General features: G+C 40.2%; 1 protein-coding gene across 3 annotated transcripts in view; it reads right to left on the bottom strand.

Moving 5' to 3' along the window:
* The window catches only part of LOC138627560 (protein kinase C beta type-like), a 99,249-nt gene that overhangs the window by 63,849 nt on the left and 10,148 nt on the right, over positions 1 to 25,252 (bottom strand). For all 3 annotated transcript variants that reach the window (XR_011311396.1, XM_069709979.1, XM_069709978.1), the window contains exon 3: positions 4,822 to 4,904. Coding sequence is in view for 2 of the 3 variants with exons in the window: in XM_069709979.1 (XP_069566080.1) it covers positions 4,822 to 4,904 (83 nt within the window). In the remaining variant the exon portion in view is untranslated. The remainder of the gene's footprint in view (positions 1 to 4,821; positions 4,905 to 25,252) is intronic.

Genomic DNA, 25,252 nt, shown 5'->3' with positions numbered 1-25,252 from the left:
TTATGCTCAGATGAGCTAACTATCTTCTGGCTTCAGATACATATAACTTTCAAGAACAAAGCAAATATGAAACTTCCACAAAATGTTCAACTATCATTTTAAGTTGGTCGAACCTGATAAGAGTGTTTCACCTATAAAACGTACATGATTCTATGAATACATCGGGTTGCTACGCTAAACCAAAAAGGACCATTAGGTTTTATTTCCTAATCGGCCTACAACTGATAAACAACTGATAAAACCCAACAACCGACTCTCTTCTCTTGACATATTTTGACATCCCTCTCAAGAAAGTCCTTTCATATACGTTTGCAAACAACCATCCATTGGCATAATGTCTGTCCGTTCTGGAAGGGCTGTCTTCTTTGCTTTGCCATGTTATTCGGGTTTTTGGGGAGTTTTATATGTGAATCAAGGGTCTGCTGTGCAGTAAAACCCCTTGAGGCAGATTTTGTACTAGCTAAGAAAAATTGACATTTCTGTCTGGAAAACATATTCATCCATACTCAATCAAAGAACCAAGTTAACTGACTCCCTGTCTTCTAAATGTAATTCTCAAGCCACTTTAGAGCTGTGGTATCTTTATGTATACATCTTGGTATCTCGGCCTCTCATTCACTCACGCACACGCACGCGCACACGCACACACACACACACACACACACACACACACACACACACACACACACACACACACACACACACACACACACACACTTCTATACCATCAGCAGGCTGTGGGCTTGAAATGTAGGTTTCATTAGAGGATCTCGTCCCTCGACCTCTCCCACAGGGAACCCATTCTATTAACCCAGATCTATAATTGAGTTCTTCTTTTAAACATACATCGCTGACAGAGAGAGAAAGAGAGAGGCACTGGCAGGAGGTAAAATGGGAGTGATGGTCTGATCACTGCAGACGGTGAGAAAATATCACTGATAACATAAGGAGTCTTTCTGACGACCGCGTCTTCCTCAACAGCCTCATGTTTCTGTTGTTCCTGTCTGACGAAGAGCTCACTCAACATTTTCAGCTTCAAGGACTCAGAGAAATGCTCAGCCACAGAGTCATTTCATATCTTATTCTGACATAGATTAACCTTGTGTAAGCAAGCACTATTATAGCCCTGCAATAATGCTGGAACTAATAATATTTAATCTGCCTGTTACTGCTAAATTAATTATTTATTTGGCCAATAAAGGCTAGAGGATAATATAAATTTCCAAATGTAAAGTTCAGAGCCAGTTAGTGTCCAAAAACCCGACCATAATCAGTTTACTACAATATAAGACAAATAAAAGCAACATCTTTGAGAAACAAAGAGCTTTCGCCCTCAAAAGATTTTGCCAACTTTTTTTTTCTACAATTAATTACATTTTAATTCATTAATGTTCATCTTCAAATCATCATGAGAGCTCTATGTGCTACTAGCTACTGGGTTTCAATTGTTAATAGTAGTGTATTATTTAAAATTTTAAAAGACATTAAGTGATGACACTGATGACTGAAAACTGAAGCAAAAACAATACAGAATTTTTTTCACAACCTCACAATGTCTTACACAGTATAACTTCACCACTCATTACTGTAATTAAGCATTTGACAGCTAAAGCTGACAACCATACCTGTAAAGCACCATCAAGCTGAATATAACTGAAATAAGTGCTAATAGCTGCCGAAATTGTACCGCTCTGTGTCAACTTCAAAAAGCCATATGTGCGTGGGTGAAAACATTGTCAAGCTGTAAAAGTCTGACACCATTGTTAGAAATCATCACCCATGCAGGTACTTTATAATGTTCCAAGACAATTATTTGCACTTAGAAGTGCAAATAATATAATTTATTCCTGGTCTGGCAATTTTGCAATGATGGAACTATGTCAACATGTTATCTGTTTAAGTACGAAAAGTTCATTATTCTCAAGGAAAATCTGTACATTGGAAAGCGCCTTCTCTTCCTCCTTCCTTCTATAATTACGAGGCGACGTATGTTCCTCTCTCCTATATTTAAATGAGCAACTAGTTTGAAGCAGAGCTACCCTACAGTTCCACTGTGCAGGAACTGAGGTCGTAAGGCCATGAACTCATTAAAGAGATGACATGGTGGGGGTGGTGAGGCCCCGTAATTAAGAGCAGAGGCCCCCTGGGTGGAGTGGCATTTAAAGAGAGAATGTACAGGACAGAGTTAGGTATGGAGGAAAGGGAGACAATGGGAGAGAAATTCAGGGAGGAGAGAGTTACATGTACACCAAATATAGAAATATGGATGTTCAGAGAAAATAGACAGGAGATTATAGAGGTGTAGGATGCTGTCATCTGTGAAGAAACACACTTTCTGCTGGTCCCCAAAAATCAAGTAGAAAAGAAGACAAAGAGAAGAACTATTTTAAAAGCTTGTAAGCAGCCTGTGTTTAACATGTACATGAATATCAAATCTTAAATCAGCAATATAAAAAATATTATATAATGATAGTGGTGAAGGTAGCTGCAACAGCACACTGCGCTGACACGAGTTTATCAACAGAATAATAGTTAAAAGTGTCAAGTTCACAGTGAACTGTATGAATATGATTGGACAAACTGTAGATCAGCCAATCACGGCAAAGCAGCTGATGACACTTTTCCCTTTGAGCTAATGCAAATACAACTTCAGTGCTCTAGCTTAGGTAATAATGATGTTGTCCATTTGTTTGTAATGAAAACAGAAGAAGGCACATTCAGTTATATAAAATAGAAATAATATATTTCAATTCATTATCATGCGTTCTTTAAGTTCTAATTTTAAGGTTGTCTTTGTCCCAAACTGATATCAGAAGCTGAAAAAACACAGCCAGATCTTTAAAAAGTCATTTGGGCAGCCAGCTTGGCCCTTCAAGTGCTGTCTAAAACAGAAGCAATACAAAAAACTGCGTGGCATTGCCAGTGAGAAAGAGAGCCAGAAGCATCAAGGTGAAAGATGGAAAAAAAAAAAAAAAAAGTGAGGTAGTTATAAGAAATAGAGTATAAATACTGCAGAGACTTATCAGTTATACAGAACACACCACAGGAAGCCAAACAGCGAACACCGCCATTTCCTCTGGAGGCGGCTAACTAAGTGCGCTTGTCAGACTGAAAGGGCACTCCAGAGGGAGGTAAAGAAATGGCTGAGGGACTTAAAGTGGGGTTTTTTGAGAGGATGAAGATGGCCTCCCGAGAGTACCCTTCAGAGAAAAAAGGGAAAAGATTTTGTTCCTTCGAAAGCGCAGAGAATAGATTTGCGTTTTAAGGATATAAATCGGAGAAAAGACACAACTTCTCAGTTCCTTGACAGAGTACCACTTAATGGCACTTCATGTTATTAGAGCAGATCAGAAAGTGAAGAGGACATTTCAAGAGAATTAACTGGAAGGGCACTGGGAGAGTGCTGACCTGCGCCAAGGCCGATAGTCCCCTCTTCTGTGATATGCAAATCTGCAAATGCAACCACTATGCTTGTCTAGTTATATTTTCAAAACTATAAGAATGATGTCTCAAATCTCAGCTGTTGTTCCAGTTCTTCCCTATAAACGACTCCATAATGACTGCTTACTGAGTTAAGTTTGACATTCGTATCCTGAAGGATTACTTATACCAAAGAATGTGGATTGTGATATGGAGTCATTGTATTTTTAGACTGGCCCACAGAGGTGTACTGGAAAAAAAGAATTCATGCCTGATGGCCAGTCCGCCACTGATGGCCTGTTTTGTCGCTTTTGAACTTCACTGCCATCTACTGGATTTTAAGATGTAGGGCAGAATATTGTTCCAAATGCCCTATTTTGCATTTTTTATGAAAGTAAAAAATGATTCATGAACTGTGATTTGGATCCACTCCAAAATATAACATGTTCTTACTTGGTTCATGCTACAATGAACAATGAACAATGAAAATCAGGCAAGTCGTTTTTCTGTAATCCTGCTGGCAAAGAAACAAATTGCACCAAAAACATAACCTTCATTGGTTATTTTATTTTATTTATTTTTATTTTTATCTCTTTAGACACAACCGTGTGTGTCTAAAATAGTGTATAGAGGATTTAATTCATTTGATATCAAAGAAAGTGGACCAATATACAACTCATACAGATCACACCACGGGAACACGTAATCAGAGTGTCTGAACACAAACAAGAGAAGCAAAAGTGAATTTAGACGGCTGTTATAAAAGGGCAATATTGTGGGACCCATTGTTTGCCAATATAAGGTTTATTTTCATGGTTTTCATCATAGCAAGAAAACTAAAATTGTGTCTCACATAATGTAAGTTTTTGACCCCACGTCTGAAATTTGTAAGGATGTATTTTATTTAAAGACCAGTAGCTCTTTTTAGGCTGCTTCGGGCATCTAAATTAAACTATTAAAACAACACTTGACAATAAAGTGATGTGGTGAACTATTTACAATAGAAAATGGTTGCTTAACACCAGCAGGCACATTTTAACATTGTTGTTTAATGTTTCATCAGCTGCCCATAGATCAATATTATAGTAGTTGTGCTGGGCAGCTTCAGGTGTTTAAGACACGTCTTTAAGTAACTACTACAGCGTCACGTATCTAGTATGAAGTCTGTTAAAATGTAAATACCAGATACATTCCTTTGTGTGAGTGTGTTATGTTACAGTACAACTGTCAAAACAGGAAAGGGAAGAGAGAAAAAGATGGAGGCTGCCCAACCGTAACACTGGTGTCGACAGGAGATGGAGGCTCACAGACTGGAAATGTCTCTGTGTCTTTCTCTACTCGCACTCATTCTCACTCATGCACAGGCTCATGATTAAAAATAATTAAATTATCTGTACTCACATCTGAGTCGGGTCCTTTATCAGCACCTGGACAGGAGAAAGTGACGAACTCATGGCAACGTTTGTGAACCACGAAACAACACACTGGGAAGAGAGAGAAAAAAAAAAAGAAGAGAAAAGTCATCAACATTCACTCTGTGTGCAAAATGAACATTCTGTAATCTAAAAAAGAAGAAAATATTGAATCCTTTCTTTATTTCTGACCAGTAAACATATGTTTTGAGTAAGTCAGACATTCATTAATTTTGAAAATGATCATTATACAAAACAAGCTTAAATGCTTCTAATTACAGCTGAATCTTAGCCTAAAGTGAGCCAAGTCTGGCAGTCATATATGGGCCAGAACCAGCTCATATTTGGTCCTGTGGTATTAAATGCCATCATACCGTACTCATTAGGATAAAAAACACAGAGTGTATGATTCACAAAAATTAAGAGGTGAACTTCCTCACGATCATAGCTGACTGTGGTGCAGACAGATTCTACAACATGTGGAACACGTGATGTACAGGTGTACAAGTGTACAAACCATTTTAATCAAGATCAAAGCACAATCCTAGCCCACTGTCATCATCAAATATTGACTCACTGTCAGCTACTTGAAAACTCAAAGTACGATTTGAATTGGGCATAAATGTCTTAGTTTAAGCTTTAGCTAAATTACAGATGATTTTAAGCAGAAGGCTTAATGGAAGCTGAGTTATTTAGCTTTTTCCAGGCTGCTGGAAGCAGCACTTATTAACTTATGAAAAGCTTCAGCAATGTACAGAGGGATTCTGTGCTTGTGCCTTAACACCCACACTCTCTTATTGTCTCTCCCGCACCATTGACTCATTGTCAGCCACTCTGCACTAGACATTTAGAAGGTGCTCTTATTCAATGTTGAATGTAAACTCATATTCATTTTACAGTATGTACCCAAAGTCTTCTTATTAGCAGAATTCCCACAAAGTTTGCTGTGTCAACATGTTAAAACATCTGAATATGCAGTACAAGTTTATATTGTTTATATTTTGCTCCCTCAGCACAGATTTGTTGAAAATAACAAATATACACATCACCACGCATGAAATATCAAAGGAATTCGACACAATCAGAACCCAAATGAGATGAAGAGCGTAACACGGCTCCACGTTTCCGCTTGGTAACAATCAGCGGTGCAGAAACATGTGAAAGCCTTGACGCGCAGCAAACCTGTCATCTCCACCCTGATCAATGTCAGCTCCACTGACAGGCAAGACGAACACGGAAGACTAAAAATATTTCACGATCACAGACACATACAGGCACATAGGATTGTGCCCTAGAGTATATTTACATATGTGCTGACTGAGAGACACAGAGATGTGCTAAAGGCACAGTACAACAAAGATTTTGATAATGGCAGCAGCCAAAAAAGTTTATTGAGCGACTGTTGGAAATTAAAAAAAAAACATGTTTGAATCATCTTGTTTTACTGTGAAACAAAAGCACTCCATGTAATAGATTCATTATTCAACTTGTTAATTTTTTTGATTGAGTTTCAGTAATTTTTCAAATAAAACTGATTTTCTTAATTTTTTTTGTCTAATATCACACTAAACGGAACTTCTTTGCTTTTTGGGGTGTTGATTGGTCGGTTGGTTGATTGCTGAAAAACATTCTGATAATTTGAAGTCATTAAAGGGATATTATAAGCTGCCTATTTAAAATGACTTACTACTAAATTGGCACTTCATATTTTGTAGTACTGTATTTGTACAACTTATTTCACAGGAAGGGATGTATATGGTGACATGAGCATGAAGGAATTTGTAAACCACAAGTTTTGAATACAAATACACAAGTTTATTTTCCTCCTGCAGTTGTCTGATGCATTGTTTGCATCAGTGATGCAACACGTTCTCAGTCCCAATGCTTAAAATACTCAGGTTTTATCAAAGACGTTTATGTTTCCTTTAGCGGCAAAAGGTTTCTTATGTTTAGGCACCAAACACGATGTGATTATAGTTAAGAAAAGGTCATGGTTTGGGTTATTAAAAAAAAGTCCACCTTAACTTTTGCCTTATCATGGACTCAAACACCAGGTGAAAGTCTTGGGTTTGTTTCATCCAACCACCCCCGATCTCTTCCCTCCTATGACTTTACTCCCTATATATTTCGTCACATGACCTTTTTCGACCCACCTCGTCACAAGCCATAAGGCATATGGTACCTTGTGCATATATTTTAGACACCAAAGGGCATTTTGTTCATATCTCTTTGACGCCACAGGCAGCATGACGCCCTGGAAATGAAAACGGTTTGAATTCTCACATCAATCTTGTTATTCTCCACTGTCTCATTTACATATTTGGAGACCTGTTCTTGTATAACTTTGAATAAAATACTTATCTATTGGCAATCCTGCACTGATCAGAGGGGTTACAATTAACACACAAAGACATTTTCTCCAACACACAGAAATCATGTGCACCTCAATGGTACTTCCCTCCCACGCATTATCCTCTCTTTGGTTACACCACCTACTCACTGCAATGATACTGTACACCACACACACACACACACACACACACGCACACACACACACACACACACACACACCCACCCACCCATTCCAGTGATATCACAGATTGAATACACAACGAGAGAGGGTGGAGAGATAGAGGCACTGACAGAAATGGAGTGAGCTGTGTGCACATATTGCTTCAAGGCAACTGCGCTTTCGGAGTACTGCTACTGCCAAATCCCTAACCAAAACACACACACACACACACACACACACACACACACACACACACACACACACGCACGCACACACACACACACACACACACACACACACACACACACACACACACACACACACACACACACACACACACACACACACACACACACACATATACACAGAGCTCTGTCACTAAAATAGTACTGTAAACTATTCAACGCTGTGACCCTCGGGCCAAAACAATCCCCTCTCTGCAAAAATAGACTGTCAGACCTTAAATGTGCCCTCCTTTTCTCCCGTTAACCAAATTAATCAGTAATTATCTCCTTAATTATTTACATATCCATTCAGCTGACACTAAGCACCTACTGTATTCACATTGGTGGGAATTTAAAAGGACAAGTGACATAATCTAATCTCTCGAAGCCAGAACAGCTTGTTAAACTCAGAGAGTACTGTGGGTTTAAAATGAACCTGCATTCAGAGGCGGCAGCTCAAGTTCGTTTTCAATTTAGGTAGAAAAACCTAACTTCTGGCTTAATCCCACACAAACTTGATTAGGGATCAAATAAATCAGCCTTGTGTCTCTTGTAGACTTTTCCAATTTCATCAGACAGACGAGATCAAATTCTGACGGTCAAACGAGTCATTTTGCAGCAGTTGTGATGCTCAAAACAATTCATTCACCATTTTACAGCTGCTTCCTGTCAATACTCTCACTGGGACAAACATTCCCCTCTGAAGGTATAATTACAGTACTTATATACAGGACATGTACTCTGTTCCATTTTACCACAAATGAAGAAATGCTGACACACTATGTCCTTGTTTTTGAATTCCCGAGTAGATTAAAGTACAGTATATAATGAGGCAATGTTCTGCTTTCTTGGCAAGTAAATCTATTTTCGACGATACTCTGCTAACATTTATAGAACCTCTAAATTCAAAGATAATTTAGCAGAAGTTAATGTGCACGAACACACCTCCAACACTCCTCTTCCTATTATACTGTATGTCTATACAAGCCTTTCTGCCCTGCATGCTGGTTTCTTCCCATTTTTGGTGCCCCACCCTGCCTTCTTCTTTTTTCTATCAGTCTTTCCTCGTAGGGTTCAATGGGGGGTATGATGAGCCCAAAAGACATGCTAGATCCTTCCCCACACCAAAGCCATCATCCTTCTCCTCTATTGCCATCTGTCAGTCCCTAATAAATTCCATACTCCTCTATAATAAATAATTATTTTCACATCTAAGTTGACGGTGCGGCCTCCACCAGTAAGAAACCAAGAAGAAGCACTTTCTTAGCATTAAACAACATCCGCTCCCAAACGTTCTGGCGTCCTTCTCTGACTAGAACCTGGATTAAACTGGTGTCCCTCTGGTTAACAGCTGTTCCCGACTAAAATCCTCCCTTTATCCTCCTCCCCCTCTCCTCCCCTCTGGCCTCTTCGTGCCCTCTCTTTACTGATCGCAGCCTGACACTCCTGTAGCTGGCACTCTGCCCATGCGCCTTCATTATTCATCGTATCCATAAATTATCCATGGTAAACACACACACAGGCGCACATACACAAACAGTTTAATGTACATACTACCCACCGTTTTCTCTTTCCACCTATCTCCTTCTCTTTTCCTGTCACCATCTCCGCGTCTGTCACCAGTTTGTTACATCACTACGGCTTATGTTACAGCAGAGGTAGAAACCTGTAGAGTCAGTCCAAGCATTAAATTACAAGCTGGAGTTGGCACCTCAAAAATGTGCTAAAAGACTATTTTCACTGCAGTTAGACTATGACCTGTCCAGGGTGTGCATAAGGCATGGACGAGTACACTAAGGAGGATAAATTGACCTTCTGTAGCACCCAACAACAAAACATACATAATCATTTTTCAATCATCAGCCTCACAACTGCTTTGTGTTAATCTTGTTTCTGTAGATAAAACCAGCTCCAGCCTGAATCTTATCTCAGTCACTCAGTGATTCTGTGAAACGTGTTGCTGCTGTACAAGTGTCAACTTGTTCTCATGTTGTCCCCAAAAGACATGATTTTTTTTTCCCAGGAGAGGGCAAGTCACTGCATGCACAATCACGTCAGTTGTCCACATAATTTTCTCCTTCACTTAAAAGGAAACTGAAAGGCAAACTTACATTGATACAATGTGATTTTTTAGAGCAGAGACAGATTACTCATTTTACCAGTCGGTAAACTGATTTGATTGATTGGCAACTACTTTGATAATTAATTAATCACTTCCCATTTTTCATCCCAAATGCCCTGGCCTCTTAAATGCGAGGATTTGCCGCATTTGTTTGGAACACAACTGCATATTTTTTTGTGTTGGACTGAATTTGAAGGTGCCATCTTGGGTTCCAGAAAATCATAATGAGCATTTTTTTTTTTCACTTTTTTTCTGAAAATGTACAAGCTAACCATTGATTAATCTAAAAGAAAATAATCAACAGATTAATCTATAACAAAAACAATCATGAGTTTTAGCCCCAGTGATTTGATTCACTAATTGCTTTCATGGAAGTTCAGTTCTTTATCTATTCCTGAGTCATAAAATGAACTGCTGGAGGCCAAAAGGAGTTCCCGTGCAATATTGATTTTGAAATGATAATATTTAATCATGAGCGAACATATGACAAAAAGAAAGTAAAGCTTTTGTATTAGTAACCAATGATTTAGACAGTCAGTACAATGTTCAGCGCAGTTATACTGCCATGTGGCAAGTTTCTATCTTCATTCTATCCTTCACTAGCAGTGCAACTTGTCTCTCTCACACACACACGCACACACACACACACACACACACACACACACACACACACACACACACACACACACACACACACACACACACACACACACACACACACACACACACACACACACACACACACACACACACACACACACAGTTACTGTTACTACCACTTGAAACTTGTTTTTGCAGCCACATCTCTTTGAAGTGTCCCATGTTGCCCCGATCTCTCTGCAACAGTCACATGATGTCATTATGTAAAGGGTTGTTGTCAATCAATATCATCTTCCCATCAGGCTCTCTGTATATCAATACAATGTGAAAAGGGGGGTGGTGTGTGTGTGTGTGTGTGTGTGTGTGTGTGTGTGTGTGTGTGTGTGTGTGTGTGTGTGTGTGTGTGTGTGTGTGTGTGTGTGTGTGTGTGTGTGTGTGTGTGTGTGTGTGGTGGTGGTGGTGGTGGTAGTGCAGGTGGTGTCCATGTACTGTGTATGTGTGGGGGGGATACAGACTGAACTCAAAATCTTAAAAAGTACTAAATTGCAAGCAGTTTCATTGTTTGACCAAATATGAAACATTAGCTTCAAAGACTGAACCTGTATGTCCAGAGGACTACTTCAGTTAATTTTTTAAAATAATTTCCTAAGCCTCTACTCTCCTCTCCTCTCCTCTCCTCTCCTCTCCTCTCCTCTCCTCTCCTCTCTCCTCTCCTCTCCTCTCCTCTCCTCTCCTCTCCTCTCTCTCCTCTCCTCTCCTCTCCTCTCCTCTCCTCTCCTCTCCTCTCCTCTCCTCTCCTCTCCCACTTGTTCAGGGAATATTCAGTATGAAAATGTTGGCAGAACACTGATGTTGTACACAGCCTTTCCCTCTAATGAGCTGCCAATGTGTGTGTGCTTGTGCATTTGTTTGTGTGCGTGCGAGATGCAGTGGCATGCTGTACAGTGATGTCCCAGATTTAGATGCTGTCAGATTCAGTAGCTGCAGGTTCACTGCTGCAACACACGGAGTGACGGAGATCTCTGGTTACGCCTATTTATTCATCTACAGAGGTAATATGTCACTTATAGTTCTTCATGTGCACACAGACAGACATGCAGTGTTTAACTGGTTGAATGACTGCTGTAAATGACATATGTTTGATCAGTAATTGCAACAAATACAAACCCGTTTTGTGTGACTACGCTAGATCATTTGCATTTTTATATTTCTGGCAATTCCACTATTATATATTGAAATAAAGACAAGTGGTGGATGGAAACACAGGGCTTAGGTTGCTCTAGCCTTCAGCCAAAAGTCAACTGATACCATTACAAATAAATTAAATTAATATGTTTGATGGAACTATTTCCACATCTTCATATTTCCCTCGGCCGACCCACATGTCTAAACTTTCTTTGATTTATTCAGAAGCCATAATACTTCCAACCAAGGTAACTAAATAATGTTAAGAGCTCAACAAGATGGTTTTTAGACCCAGAACCTTGCTTTGTGTAATGTTTAACATTTGATATGAATGTCTGGTTTTCTGACTGACACGATAAGCTTGCTATATACAGTACATGACAATTTGACTGCTATTCTGACTGCCTGATTGACGGACTTTGCTGATTCGACTGCATCCCATCCTCTCCCTGACTGCAGCCTGGCAGACCTGGCACAGAGTGGAAACAGCGTGGAGAGAGGTCTAGGTGAGCTAGACGACTACTGCTTTTTCTGTTTCTCGCTCCTCCTACTGTCTCCGAGAAGAGGAAACATCCTGATGGGTGGGGGTGAAAGACTCAAAGAAGAGGCCGAGCAAACAGGAAGAAGACGAGCAGAAGAAGAGCAAGACGATAAAGAATCAAAAAGCGAGAGGAAGAAAGTCAATAATCTGAACAAAAACACACCATTCACCCTGGGTGCCTCCCCTCGTGTCTGTATGTGTATGTGTGGAAAGGCTTATATAAGGGGGATGAACAGCCTACGCCAATGTATAAATACCCACGATGCCGCTGGTGGAGCAGGGAGAAGGGTCAGAGTGAGTCAGCACACCCATATCACTCCTCCTCTTTCTCTCTCCCTTCCATCAATCCATCCTCTATTCTTCTCCTCTATTCTCCTCCTCCGTCTCTGCAACGATCATTTTTCATGTTGTTACACAGAAACACAGAGGATTTCACTTGGCAGGCAAACTGTGACCTCCAGTTGGTGATGAGCATAAGACAAGTGATGGTGTAAACAAAACAAAACAATCAATTACACTTTCACAAAAGCACTCTTTCAAGTTGTGCTTTTTTGATGCCAATGTTTTCTGAAGATCAGTCATACTGAAAAACATTTGAGGTTATAGACTGATTCTCTCCATAGTTCATATATTCTTTGTGTTTCTGTGGCTGACAACAGAGTCCATCTGTTCTTTAAGTGGTCTTGCTGTGTTTTTAATTTGAGTAGCCTGTCGCCCGCCGCAGTGTCTCAGGACACTCTCAGTACTGTTAGCTGACACTGAGAGCTCACAAGCAGTTTGTTCATTTGTGGTGGTGTCATCTTTAGTTTTGTCGATTAGCGACTAGCTATATTTACAGAGACTATGCTAGGTCAGGAATTCAAATCTGACATGAAGATGACCCAGATGTTCACTACAGTTCAGCTGACTACACACGAGGAGTCAGCTTTCAAGTACTGTTACCGGCTCGCCTCGACTTTCTCTTTTGGTTTTTCAAAACTTGTGTATAGTAGCAGGTACCTGGTACTATCTGTGGTATAACCTCAGCTGAGTCGATACTAAGATGAAACAGCGGACCACTGATTGATCAGAATCACTGTACCACCGCATGCACAACACAAAACATCCTCTCGAAAACTTGTTAAAAAGCCAAGCTAGCAATTCTTATTAATCACTGGACTACTCAACTAATGACAACCTCCCATGGTTAATTGAGGTGGTGCAGATGTTCCTGTTTGGTTGTCACGAAATGATCCAGCGAGCGTGTGCGCCGTACGGAAGATGATGCCATGGCAGTTTCATACAATTTGCATTGGGGGGTTATTATCTGCCCCGTGACCCTGTTCAGGATAAAGCGAATATAGATAATGGATGGATGGATGGATGGATGGATGGATGGATGGATGGATGGATGGATGGATGGATAGATGGATAGATGGATGGATGAATGGATGGGTTATTATCTGCGGTGGAAAATTAAATGCAGAAAACTGGAACCAAAAGCGAGTAGAGTCGAGAAGAGAAGATTCCATACCAGCAGTGGAAAATGAACCGACGCCAACCTCCAACTAACAATCCAATTCAATGAAGAATTTGGATTTGCAGTAAGCCATAAAGATTAGGGAAGAAGTAACTGTACCTTTACAGAAAAAAACACGAGTGTCCAATGGTTTCCTCATGTGATCACGTGTGAAATGTTTACCACATGTCGCAACATGATAACACAGGGAAACTATGTGGGCATTGTTCACGTGTGCATAATCACATGTGTATGTGGTCACATGAGTTTTTGCATGTGAATTTCATGCTGTTTCTCTGTAAGGGAAATGTGTAAAATACAATGTACCAGTGCAAAAATATAGTTTATCTGACATACTTTTTCAGTCTGTGTGATAAATATTTTCTGTAAAACAGAACATCAATAATCTTTGTATGGATTTCACTGTTTATTTCTGTTCAAAATTATGGACAAGAAATGTCATCAACACAGGAAATGTCTCTTAAGCAGATAGGGACTGCTGATTAAGTAGCTGATCAGTTAAAGACACCAAAGAACACAATTCAAATATCCGCACTTGTGGTAAGAGGATACCTCATAACACTTTCAGACTTATTTACCATCATTTAATTGTATGTTATCCATTTCAATAGTTTAAGAAAAAAAAAGTGTGACAACACAATAAAACTGCTTTTTCAGGAGACATGACAGTCTGGCTGGCTTCACACTCCGTTCGATTTCAGTTTCAGCTCTGTGCCAGCGCTGTGAAAGTTTTGGCACACAAAGATTTTACATGGTCCAGCTAACATCTCCACCCTTATCCTGTCTCTCTCTCACTCACTCCATCTCTCTCTCATTCACTGTCTTTCATTCACTCCATCTCCTTCTCAATTTCTGGGCCTTTTTGTCTCTCCTCGTCTTTTTCCTTGCATCCTACTCTCTCTCTCTGTTTCATTCGTCTGTCAATCTTTCTGTCATTTTGAATGCTGTGCTCTGTTGCTTAAGCTTAATTTCATTGCCATCATGTTTTTTTTTCTTTTTGTTAACATTGCCGTTGATCACATTCCTACAGTTGCAAACTTCCAGACCTGGGAGCTGCTTCGCGTGCAAACAGCATGAACTGAGCCAATCCACTGCAGTGTGGGTGCCGGGTGTCTTGCTTTTGTGCACCTTAATAGAACTTGTTAAGATGGGGAGGCATTTATTTCTATCTCTACGTGTTTCTTCTAAATGGGCTGGAGTAATTAAACTAAATGTAAAAAGCAGGAATTGACTGACATTAATGTTGTAAGTATCAGTAAAACGCCTACTTTTCAGCACCTGAACCAAAATGATACTTCAGTAAAAATATGAGATACAGAAAGATAATGTCTTAATTTGAGAAAACAAAGGGTCCCCAAAAAACACTTCTCAAGAAGAAGCTTAAATTAATTGAAACAAAGAACGACATTTACTCTTATTAATCTTCACACCAACAAAGGCTTTCTCGCTCTGTGAATGTGTTTGTGTGTACTTGTTCAACTAATTTGAGAGGACCAGTTTTTGTTTAGACTATCAGTGAGGACATCGTGACAGTGAGGACATTTTGGATTGTCCTCACTTTCTCAGTCCCCTTCAAAGGGCTATTTGAGGGTTAATACTTGATTCTAGGATTAAAGTTAGACTTAGGTTTAGATTCAGAGAAGGTTTGGGGTTCGACAGCATAGTTGTGATAATTAAGGTTCAGGTAAGGGGCAAGAGACAATGCATTATGTCAACGAATGGGACCACAAATATAGCTGTACAAACGTGTGTGTGTGTGTGTGTGTGTGTGTGTGTGTGTGTGTGTGTGTGTGTGTGTGTGTGTGTGTGTGTGTGTGTGTGTGTGTGTGTGTGTGTGTGTGTGTGTGTGTGTGAAGGGCTCTTCATGTCCTCTCATAGCAGAAGTGCATCTACCTCCGCAACCGCAGAACATGTCCAGCTAACACACACACACACACACACACACACACACACACACACACACACACACACACACACACACACACACACACACACACACACACACACACACACACACACACACACACACACACACCTGTAATCTCCTGTACTGTATATCAACTTTTCTTCTCTCCTGCCCTTGTCCCTCACTCCCTCCACCCTTCACTGCCACTTTCGCGCTCTCTCCCTCTCTCTCTCTCCCTCTCTCTCTCTCTCTCTCTCTCTCTCTCTCTCTCTCTCTCTCTCTCTTAACTCCCCCGCAAACAATACCTGCTGTTTTGGGCCAGACAGCAAGAAAATAACTGAGGAGAAGTTGGAGAAACAGAAAAGCTTGAGTGCATACAATACGTGTACTTTATATAAGTGTTCCCTGTATTTAATTTGCTGAAGAGTAGTCGTTACCCTCCACATGCAGTTTTATCTAATCCCCTGATTTACTCATAAATTCAGGGAGAGAGACAGAGAGTGAGAGAGGTGGTATGAAGTGGATGAGGAAGAGAGAGTGGGAGAGAGAGGACACCGGGGTGAGAGTGGAGAGCTGCAGATATTAACAAGAGAGCCGATGAGACTAACAGGTTTGAATACCAAATAATGAACTAAATACAAGTTGTAAAGATGCTAACAGTCATTACATAATGGAAACAAAACTTGGTACAATACTGAGAATAATCTGACTGTATAACAGGAATTCTACTTTGACTTCTGGAAGGATACTTGCAGCACTGTGCACATTTACAATCAGGACAATAACCCTGCAATAAATACTGTGTTTGAAAAAGGTGAGGATTTGTGTTAAGGGGAATTTTTGACTTTGTGGTGTTGTTGCTGACAGGAGGTCTTCAGTGGGAAACAAATATGATGAACTTGAACTCTCAAATGCCAGTGGACAAAAGTCTAAAGCTGTGGTTTTGTGTTACAATATGATCTGTCAACAACATTATGACACAACAGTGATGCAAGTAAAAGGTCTCTGTGAGAGCATTTCCTGTAAAAGTGTTAATCTAAGCAGCTATTGTGTTTCTGTGGCACACTGAGAGAGCTCACAGTAGACAGACAATAGACTACATTTCATGAGCCTTTATCCGTAGCGTTTTGCAATTTGGCTCTCTTTCACTCATTCACACACACACACAGTTGACAGTGAGATGGATTAATGAAGGGTTTCTCTTAAAGTTAATCCCAGAATTACAGTGACCCCTGATACGTTTTTCCACCAGTAAAGTTCGCCATTTTAACCAGTGAAAGTCCTATCCATCCACCCCAGCCTCTTCCCTACACTGACTTTGTGGCTCCTTAACAACATCACCTGACTTCCTCTTTTGCTTTACAATGGCCACCTGAGTGCTTCGTCACTCAAATGTAAATTGTTACTTTTTGGGGCATTAGTTAACATGATTGATGATGTCTTCCATGACCTGTAGAGGTCGCTTAACAATGAAGTGTAACTTTGTAAGGAAGTGCTTTCCCAAGTGACCTTTGTGGTAATTTTTTTTAAGGAAGTCTAGTCTCTGGGAAGGTGATGGTCAGTGCCAGCTAAAAATAAGCAGCTGTTCACTCAATGTTTCTACAGGTAATTACTCTCTGCCTTAAAAAAAAGAACACATTTATTAGTATCAGAGTTCAGCAAATCTGTTTATTTTGCCAACCTGAATGTTGCAAATCATAGTCATTCTCATTGGTGGGCCCAAATAATGTTTCACTTTCACCCACTTATTTTCACTGTATGCAGAAAACTGTAATCTGTTGTAAAGGAGAGCACCTCTGCAACACTTGCAGGCTGAGGCGGACAAAACTTGATAGTATGAAGTAAAGGAAGGATTGACCGTTGATATCAGTGATCTATAGTGACCCATTAAAACACTTGGATGAATCTTGGCAGCCATCCTTTGACTCGGGACATCCTGGAGGGAGATCCTGATCAGGCCAGATAATAACTTCAAAGTCCACACAGATAATCATGCAAAAACAAAGACATAGATAATCTGTGATGGATAAACCTGCCTGCAGGAGAAGTTTGGCTTAATGGCAAAATGAGCATCATTTTTGTGGCTTCATTTTCCATTTACTCTACACCCTACAGTATTTACACCTTCATCTCTGTGCCCATGGCTTTGCAACAATTAAACCATTTTTGCAGTTTTTTGTTGTCCAACCTTTGTCTTCTTTGAACAGGCCAATGATATCGACTTGGTGAAGTTACCGGTATTACTGTAACAAAAAGCCAAAAAACAGCAGCAGTAAAAGCATCATAACTAACAACATCTACTGAACAACATTCATAATATTCTAAAAGAAAACAAAGTTTCACAGTCACAATTGTAACTCCTCGGCTACATAACAAGCAGCATGCAGTGTGTGTGTGTGTGTGTGTGTGTGTGTGTGTGTGTGTGTGTGTGTGTGTGTGTGTGTGTGTGTGTGTGTGTGTGTGTGTGTGTGTGTGTGTGTGTGTGTGTGTGTGTGTGTGTGTGTGTGAGAGAGAGAGAGAGAGAGAGAGAGAGAGAGAGTGTGGCTATAGGGAGAACATACAGCATAACATAAAGACAACCAGAGCTTGTGTGTGCATGTATGGATGTGTATGTTTGTATGATGTTCAGGGTAAGGCAAGACACTGTTTATAACAGTGCTTGGCAACTAACCAGTGGTGCCTGGCTCTATTGCTATCCTCTTTACATGTGCACACATACACACACATAAACAAACAAAACATAAGCATATCTTGAGAGTAAAGAAAAGACCACTAACAAACAACTGAATGACACACTTGAATATCACCTGTTCTGTCTTTCTGTCAAACTCAAATTTGAATGTGTTTTGATGGTGTGACATTATGGTTATATGGGTTTTTAACATGAATCTACAAAGAGCACATGAAGACAATGATAATGTAAAGTTGACTGTACTGTATCCTACTCAGTTTAATGACATAAGTCCATAAAATCAAAAACTCAAAAGGTCAGGAAACAATAAAACATAAATAATGGGGAGCGAGTGAAGAGTGCTGGAGTTACAGTCAAAGAGAGAGGAGGAGGAGGAAGAAGAGGAGGAGGAAGGGGCAGTTGACAGCTGAGGGAGACAAACGGACAGATATGAAGGGAGAGTGGCACAAAAGGAGAAAGTCAAATAAAGAAACAGATAGAGGGATGGAGAAAGAGACAGAAAAAGAGGTCTGGGATAACTGCACTCCTGTTGGCTCCTGCCCCTGTTGCTAGGTTACCATCCATAGACGAACGGGTTAAAGTATCTCAGGAGCAACAGTGACATAGTTAGCTGGTCTCCATCAGAGAATACACACACAAAAATGGAGCAACTGCATGTACCCCTATTTAGATTTAGATTTTGCCGCTGAAGATATGCACACAAACAAACTCTCAGCAGCGAGATAAACACAACACAGACAGAAAGACCAAACTTGGAATGAATCCTTATTGTTGTGAACTTAAGCAAGCCTCTGTGCCAAGTCTTGAAACACACATCTTCTGAATGTTTTCACTGCCAGCAATGCTTGCAGGTTAAACACAACATAAAGTCACTGAAAAACACCATAACTCATCATAAACATGTCATAAAAAGACATTATCATGAGCTTGACAACATTTTACACCAAGTAAACCACACAGCAACTTTATCAAATTTAAATATCAGATTTTATATTAGTAAGGTTTTGCTGGTGAAATCATTTTTTACTAACAACAGTTCGACTACAGATGTCTGAGCGAAGAAGGAGAGCAGCATCTTCACAACCGTGAAAAGAGGATATCTCTGAAATCTGTGATATTTGCACAACCCAGGAAGTGACAGACCTTCTGTACTAGAAATTATATCATCGCTTTCTCAGTTTGGAACCAAACTCATCGTACAATTGCAGCCCTTTTCAAAGAACTCTTTCAAACCCACAGCAGCAGCACAGCAGCTCCTCTCCCCCAGCAGTTAGTAATCCAGGTGGGCCATCACACCTACACACCATGACTCATGTTTTAGACGTTTAGCTCCTCATCATCAGCACCAATTTGCCCTGACTGCAATGGATCGAGTTCAATTCGTAGATCACCTACGCGACAGACAGCCAATAACGAGTGCTGCAAAGATCCTGTGACAGCGATCATGTAGGAGACAAGTGTTGGGTTAAAGAGAGAATGAGCAAAGGTGGCGTTTGACTTTTGTGGTGAAAGTAAAGTAGGACCGAGTTAGAAACACCTTCGGCTTTACGGACCCTTACAGAAAAAAAACACATAACTTCCCCATGTTTTCCACATGGCACACGTGTGATCACATGTATGACACGTTATGCTGCAACACGATAACGTGGAGAAAACGTGTGGAAAAGTTTTAAGTGGGCTTCACACATTACACCATGAAAAAAAAACCACAGGGTTTCCGTGGGCAAAATACATGTTTCACGTGCACAATCACATCACGTGTTTTTGCAAGTGAAATTCCAGTTGCTTTTCTGTGAGGGGAGACTAGGGTTGCACAAAACCATCAAGAATACATTATTAGTAAACCTTTACCTTTATTTTGTCCATTATATGCAAAATTATGATGACACTAGTTGATCTCTAATGTCATAAGGATTCCTTCTCAGGCAATCATGAATGGTAATGCAACATGTCATAAAGGCCCCTTAAAAGTTATTTAAGTATTTCAGTCAGCACTAAAGTGGTGGATGACATAATAGAGAGATTAACATTGACATCCATACCGCCATACCGCTATAGCCTCGATATGCATGGCAACAACAGGTTTTCATTTACACATGTGAACACACATTCACTGTAAGCTACCCACTGCATACTTAACATACACACCATTTTCATGTACAGTGAACCCTCGCTATAACGCGGTTCACCTTTCACGGTCTCGCTGCTTCACGGATTTGCATCGTGCATTGTGTTCTGCATTCTGATTGGCTAAACAGTCTCTCCGCTTCTTCTCTACCTGTTTGTCAATAACGTTGCGGTTTAATATGTACACGTACGTAAAACAGCTTGCCAAATTAAAAATAATCGATGGTGGCATGTCGGTTTATAAGAATCTTTTTGCCCAGAAGAAAAAAGAGCGACAACAACTACCGATAACTATGTTCTTCTCTCGAAAAACCACACCTGCACCGCCGGCTTTAGAAGAAAGAACCGCTGCAGAGCGGAGTCAGGATGCAGCGGCTCAGTCAGAAGAGCAGTGAAATACACGAGTCACTATTTGTCCTACTGTACTTTGTATTTGTTTTCATAATCATTTTTCATTTCCTCCCGTTCTAATCCAATGACTCGGGTCGCAGTGGGGCGGTGCCGATCTCAGCAATTTGAAGCCTTCAGTTCGTATTGATGATTAAAATTATTATTTTACAGTACAGTAGTTATTTGTAAAAAAAAACATTTATGCAGTACTTTTATTTGTTAAACAAATGCTTGGGCCTGTAAAAAGGTTTTGTTCTTTGGTTTCAATGTATTATGGAGTATTTCATTGTATAATAATTGTAAAAAAAAAAAGGTTACTACTTCACGGATTTCACCTATCACGGTCTCTATTTGGAACGTAACCCCTGCGATAAACGAGGGTTCACTGTACTTTCATTTCAAATGAAGCTCACCTCATCCAAACAGAAACTTACTTTCACCTCACGGTTTGTAAACTGTCAGTTTGAAGCATCCAGTTTGGCATTTGTGTTTGTCGCCATCTTGTGTGTTTGTAGCCAGAAGTGATCATATCAGAACGAGCTGGGGGGAGCGAGTGGTGAATCTGAAGCAATCTGACTGAGAACCTGAGGACATAACACCCGCCAACCTGTTGCAGCAACCTGACTGGATCCCAGGCCTGTCAATCAAAGAGACACACCCCTAAAAATCCTGTTTTTGAGGCCTTATATCTAATAATTGTGGCATTATTTTCAGAGGGACCACAAAAAAAAAAAAAAAAAAACGAATCAGAAGGGGTGAAGTTAGCAAATGACACCATCGTGACTTGTGGCAAAATATGATTGACTTTGTATTTCATGTGAGAATTTGAATGCAAGTCTATGAAAACAGAGGCTTTTTGGAACAAACCCCTTGTGGCATTCAGTGGTAGTGCACCTAAAGGCACTTCCACATTGGCTTCACTCTTCAGCCACGGAAGCTTCGTCCACTTTTATATAAAGTCGATGATCTCATCAGATGTTGGAAACCGATTAGATCAATTAGTGGTCCGGTGGCAACAGGAAAAGCAGAGAAAACCCCACATCCTTGTTTCCCATAACTTACTCCAGCTTGTGGGATCTTGATCCGCTCTACGATTTTATTCTATCAGTCATTGTGCAGAATTCATGACTATAGACGACGGTCGGGACCAACTGGTACATAGAGAGCAAAGTCTTACGGCTTAGCTCCCTCTTCACCTACAGTCACAGTACATTGACCACATTACTGCTGCTGCTTCTCTCAGTCTAATGAAAAGAAAAGCCTTCTAGCTTTTCATATATGTATGGTCGAGCCATATATTAGGTTTTGACCTCGTCTTGTCATGTCTATCATCTACCAGGCAAAGAGTTCAATATTTATTGTCATTATTACTGACTATATGACATAAGCTTGAGAACCATACAGGGCAAACTAATTACAGCCAAGGCTATTTCCTCAGACTATGAATTATATTCACAGTTATTTTATTTGACAAGTGCAATACATAGGCACTGGACTATAGAAGCATCCACTCACATGGTGGAGGGATAAAATATTGTATATTACTGTGTATTAACACAATTTACCCAAACAAGGCTTCAGTTCTGCTACCAAGGACAGAACCACCAAAGTTGCAAACTTTCATATTGTACTCACAGGAGCTTTAATAATGCCTGGTCACCTGCTAAAGTCACCAATCTGTCATATATGGTGAATTCAAATCACTCAAAGTTCAGAGATATTAAGTTTAATAAGTGTATAGAGGACACAGAAAGGCATCAAATCCTCTCATTTGAAAAGCTACAACCAGGGAAAGGTTGTACATTTTGTTTGAATTATGACTTAAACCCCACATGTTCAAAATACTTTCTGCTGATCGACTTTTCATTTACATTATTGTATTTTGTTCTGATTAAGGAAGGATCTAAATTTAGGCACCATGCTTCCCAGCCTTTTTGGTTTCTGGGTGTGTAAGATGTCCAACAAGCTTGACCACATTGTCTGTCTGATCCTTCCTGATATGTCTCCTAGGTGTCGCCGTGGCAACGGGTGTACAATTGCCGCAAATGTCAGCAGCAAGGACAGCCAAGCCCTGAAGGAGACTCTCTGTCAATCTGTAGCTGGAAGTGAGTGCAAGCACAAAAACAAGCACAAGCTCGGTGATCAGAGTCTTCGGATGTGTGAAAGTAGATCAGAGCAAAAGGAGCTGGTCCTTAGTGACAAATAAAATTAGACTTTGTCTCACAGACACACACACACACACACACACACACACACACACACACACACACACACACACACACACACACACACACACACACACACACACACACACACACACACACACCTGTGGTATAATAACACTCACCCCCGCCCACACCCCCACCCCCACCCACACTCACCCCCACCCACCCACACACACACACACACACACACACACACACACACACACACACACACACACACACACACACACACACACACACACACACACACACACACACACACACACACACACACACACACACACACACACGACACACGACACACGACACATTAAACTGAGAAGAGGAAGCAGTAATGGGAGGAAACATGCTGGGTGTTACTGTGAAATAACTGGTTGAAAAACTTACACAAACAAACCCATAAATGAGTCCTAGTTAAACCACATTTACTGAAAAACTACAAAATCTTTAAAAAAAAAAAAAAAAAAATTAAGCTTGAGCTGTTTAAACTCATATTCCTTTGTATTAATTCTTTGTGGAATAACATCCTGCTTCCTGTATTAATGATTGAATGGATTTGTTTGTTTGTTACATTTCTAAACTGCAGCTATTTAAGTTGCTTTGATTGCACTCCGTTACTCTTCATGGATTTATTAAATTAGTTTTGATATGACCAATAACACCATTTCCTTAATTCCTGTTTTCACTTCAGTACAGTGTACAGTTTTCTGTTACTGTAAATGTAATGTACAATGACTATGAATATTTACATGAATGCTGTACACACATCCGGGGCTGTGCAGTAGTACAACAAAATTCCAAATTCATTGCAATAAAAACAGCAGCATCTCGTCCACGAGTAATGATGAAGAGTGAGCCATCCCACCTAAAACATGGAGTATGATTCATACCTTGCTGCTGTGCGCCATGGGCATAAGCTGTTTAGGATGCAAGTTTATTGTGTCTGAAAAGCAGCAGGGGAATAATGGACAAATCAATACACTATAATGCAATATTTTTGGCCGTATCAACATGTCGACGGAGGCCCACTGTCAGAGCTAAACACACTACAGTGGTGTTATATGAAAGGCCGCAGAATGGTGTTATATAACGTGAACTCTTGAAAATGCTGCAAATAAAGTCCTTGAAAAGCTGTTTGGACGAGGTCATCGCGTCACTGACAACAACCAGAAGACCAACTTGAAGAACTCAAACAATGCATTGACTCTGTTGCTACTGTAAGGGTAACTAAGTTCCAAAGATGATATATTTAGTATTCATTTTCATATATTAACTTTGTTATGTTTAAGATTTTTAAAGAATTGTGTTTGTAAAGGTGGAGAAGCTTCTAAAACAGCTCGTCCAGTCAAACACTCACAGTGGCAATAGTAAATAGTAAAAAGTAAAAGAAACTGGAAAACACTTGTCGGTATAATCTAAAACACAAATTACGAAGAAATTCTCACAGCAGAGATCACAAGATTATTTCACTTAGCTGTGATTATTCTGCATTCCCTGACAGAAAAAACACACGAGTTGCCATGTTTTCCACATGGGACACATGATCACAAGTATGAAACATGTTTACCACATGTTGCAACATATGACAACATGAGGAAAATGTGTGGAGATGTTTTTACATGAGCTTTACACATTACACCATGAAAATGTTCCAAAACTACGTGTTTCCCATCGGCAAAATACATGATTCACATGTGCATAATCATGTGTATGAGGTCATAAGTGATTACGAGTTTTTTTTCAAATGTGAAATCAATGTATTTTTTGTGTAATACCCCCTAAAGGATATTTGTTTGACCAAGTAACCAAGCCAGGGAGGGTAGGGGTGGATGGACGGGTCCAAAAAACATTGGACTACATTATGGGTAACTTCTGGCAGTCGACACTAACTATTTGAATATGTAACCAACCATTGACTATATAAAAGTGCACGTAGTTTCTGGGTCTGAAAAATGAGGCCAGTGAGGAAATGCGGAAGCTGCAATACTACTGAGTGCTGCGAAGGGTCGACTCCAAAAAGCCTCTAGCGCCATAGACTCCCATTCAACTTCTCTTATGAATTATAAAGTACATAATGTACAAATACATTTTGTCCACAAGTTCTGATGGTGTTGTTTGCTAAAGTCACTCCTTCCTATTATTTTTCTGGTGGTCCATCGAAAAATTATTTAAATATTGTTTCGAAAATAAATCTCAAAAAAGCTGTGGTTTTTTTGGGGGGGGGTGAGGGGAGCCGTGTCTGTTTGATTGATAGGCCTGTAGTGCCGTCAGGTTTTTCGCTATCGGTGGGCGCGGCACAGTATTATCAGGTTTCCAATCAGATCGAGTCAGATCCATTGCTCGCTCCCCCCAGCTCGTCCAAATAAAGTCACTTCTG

The sequence above is a fragment of the Brachyistius frenatus genome, unplaced genomic scaffold (genome assembly GCF_029030835.1).
Source record: "Brachyistius frenatus isolate BFR_SWC_R1_liver_20210118 unplaced genomic scaffold, ASM2903083v1 Contig_88, whole genome shotgun sequence".
NCBI classification, from domain to species: Eukaryota; Metazoa; Chordata; class Actinopteri; family Embiotocidae; genus Brachyistius; species Brachyistius frenatus.
Note: the sequence above shows the minus strand (reverse complement) of the source record. Positions and strands in the feature narration are given on the sequence as shown.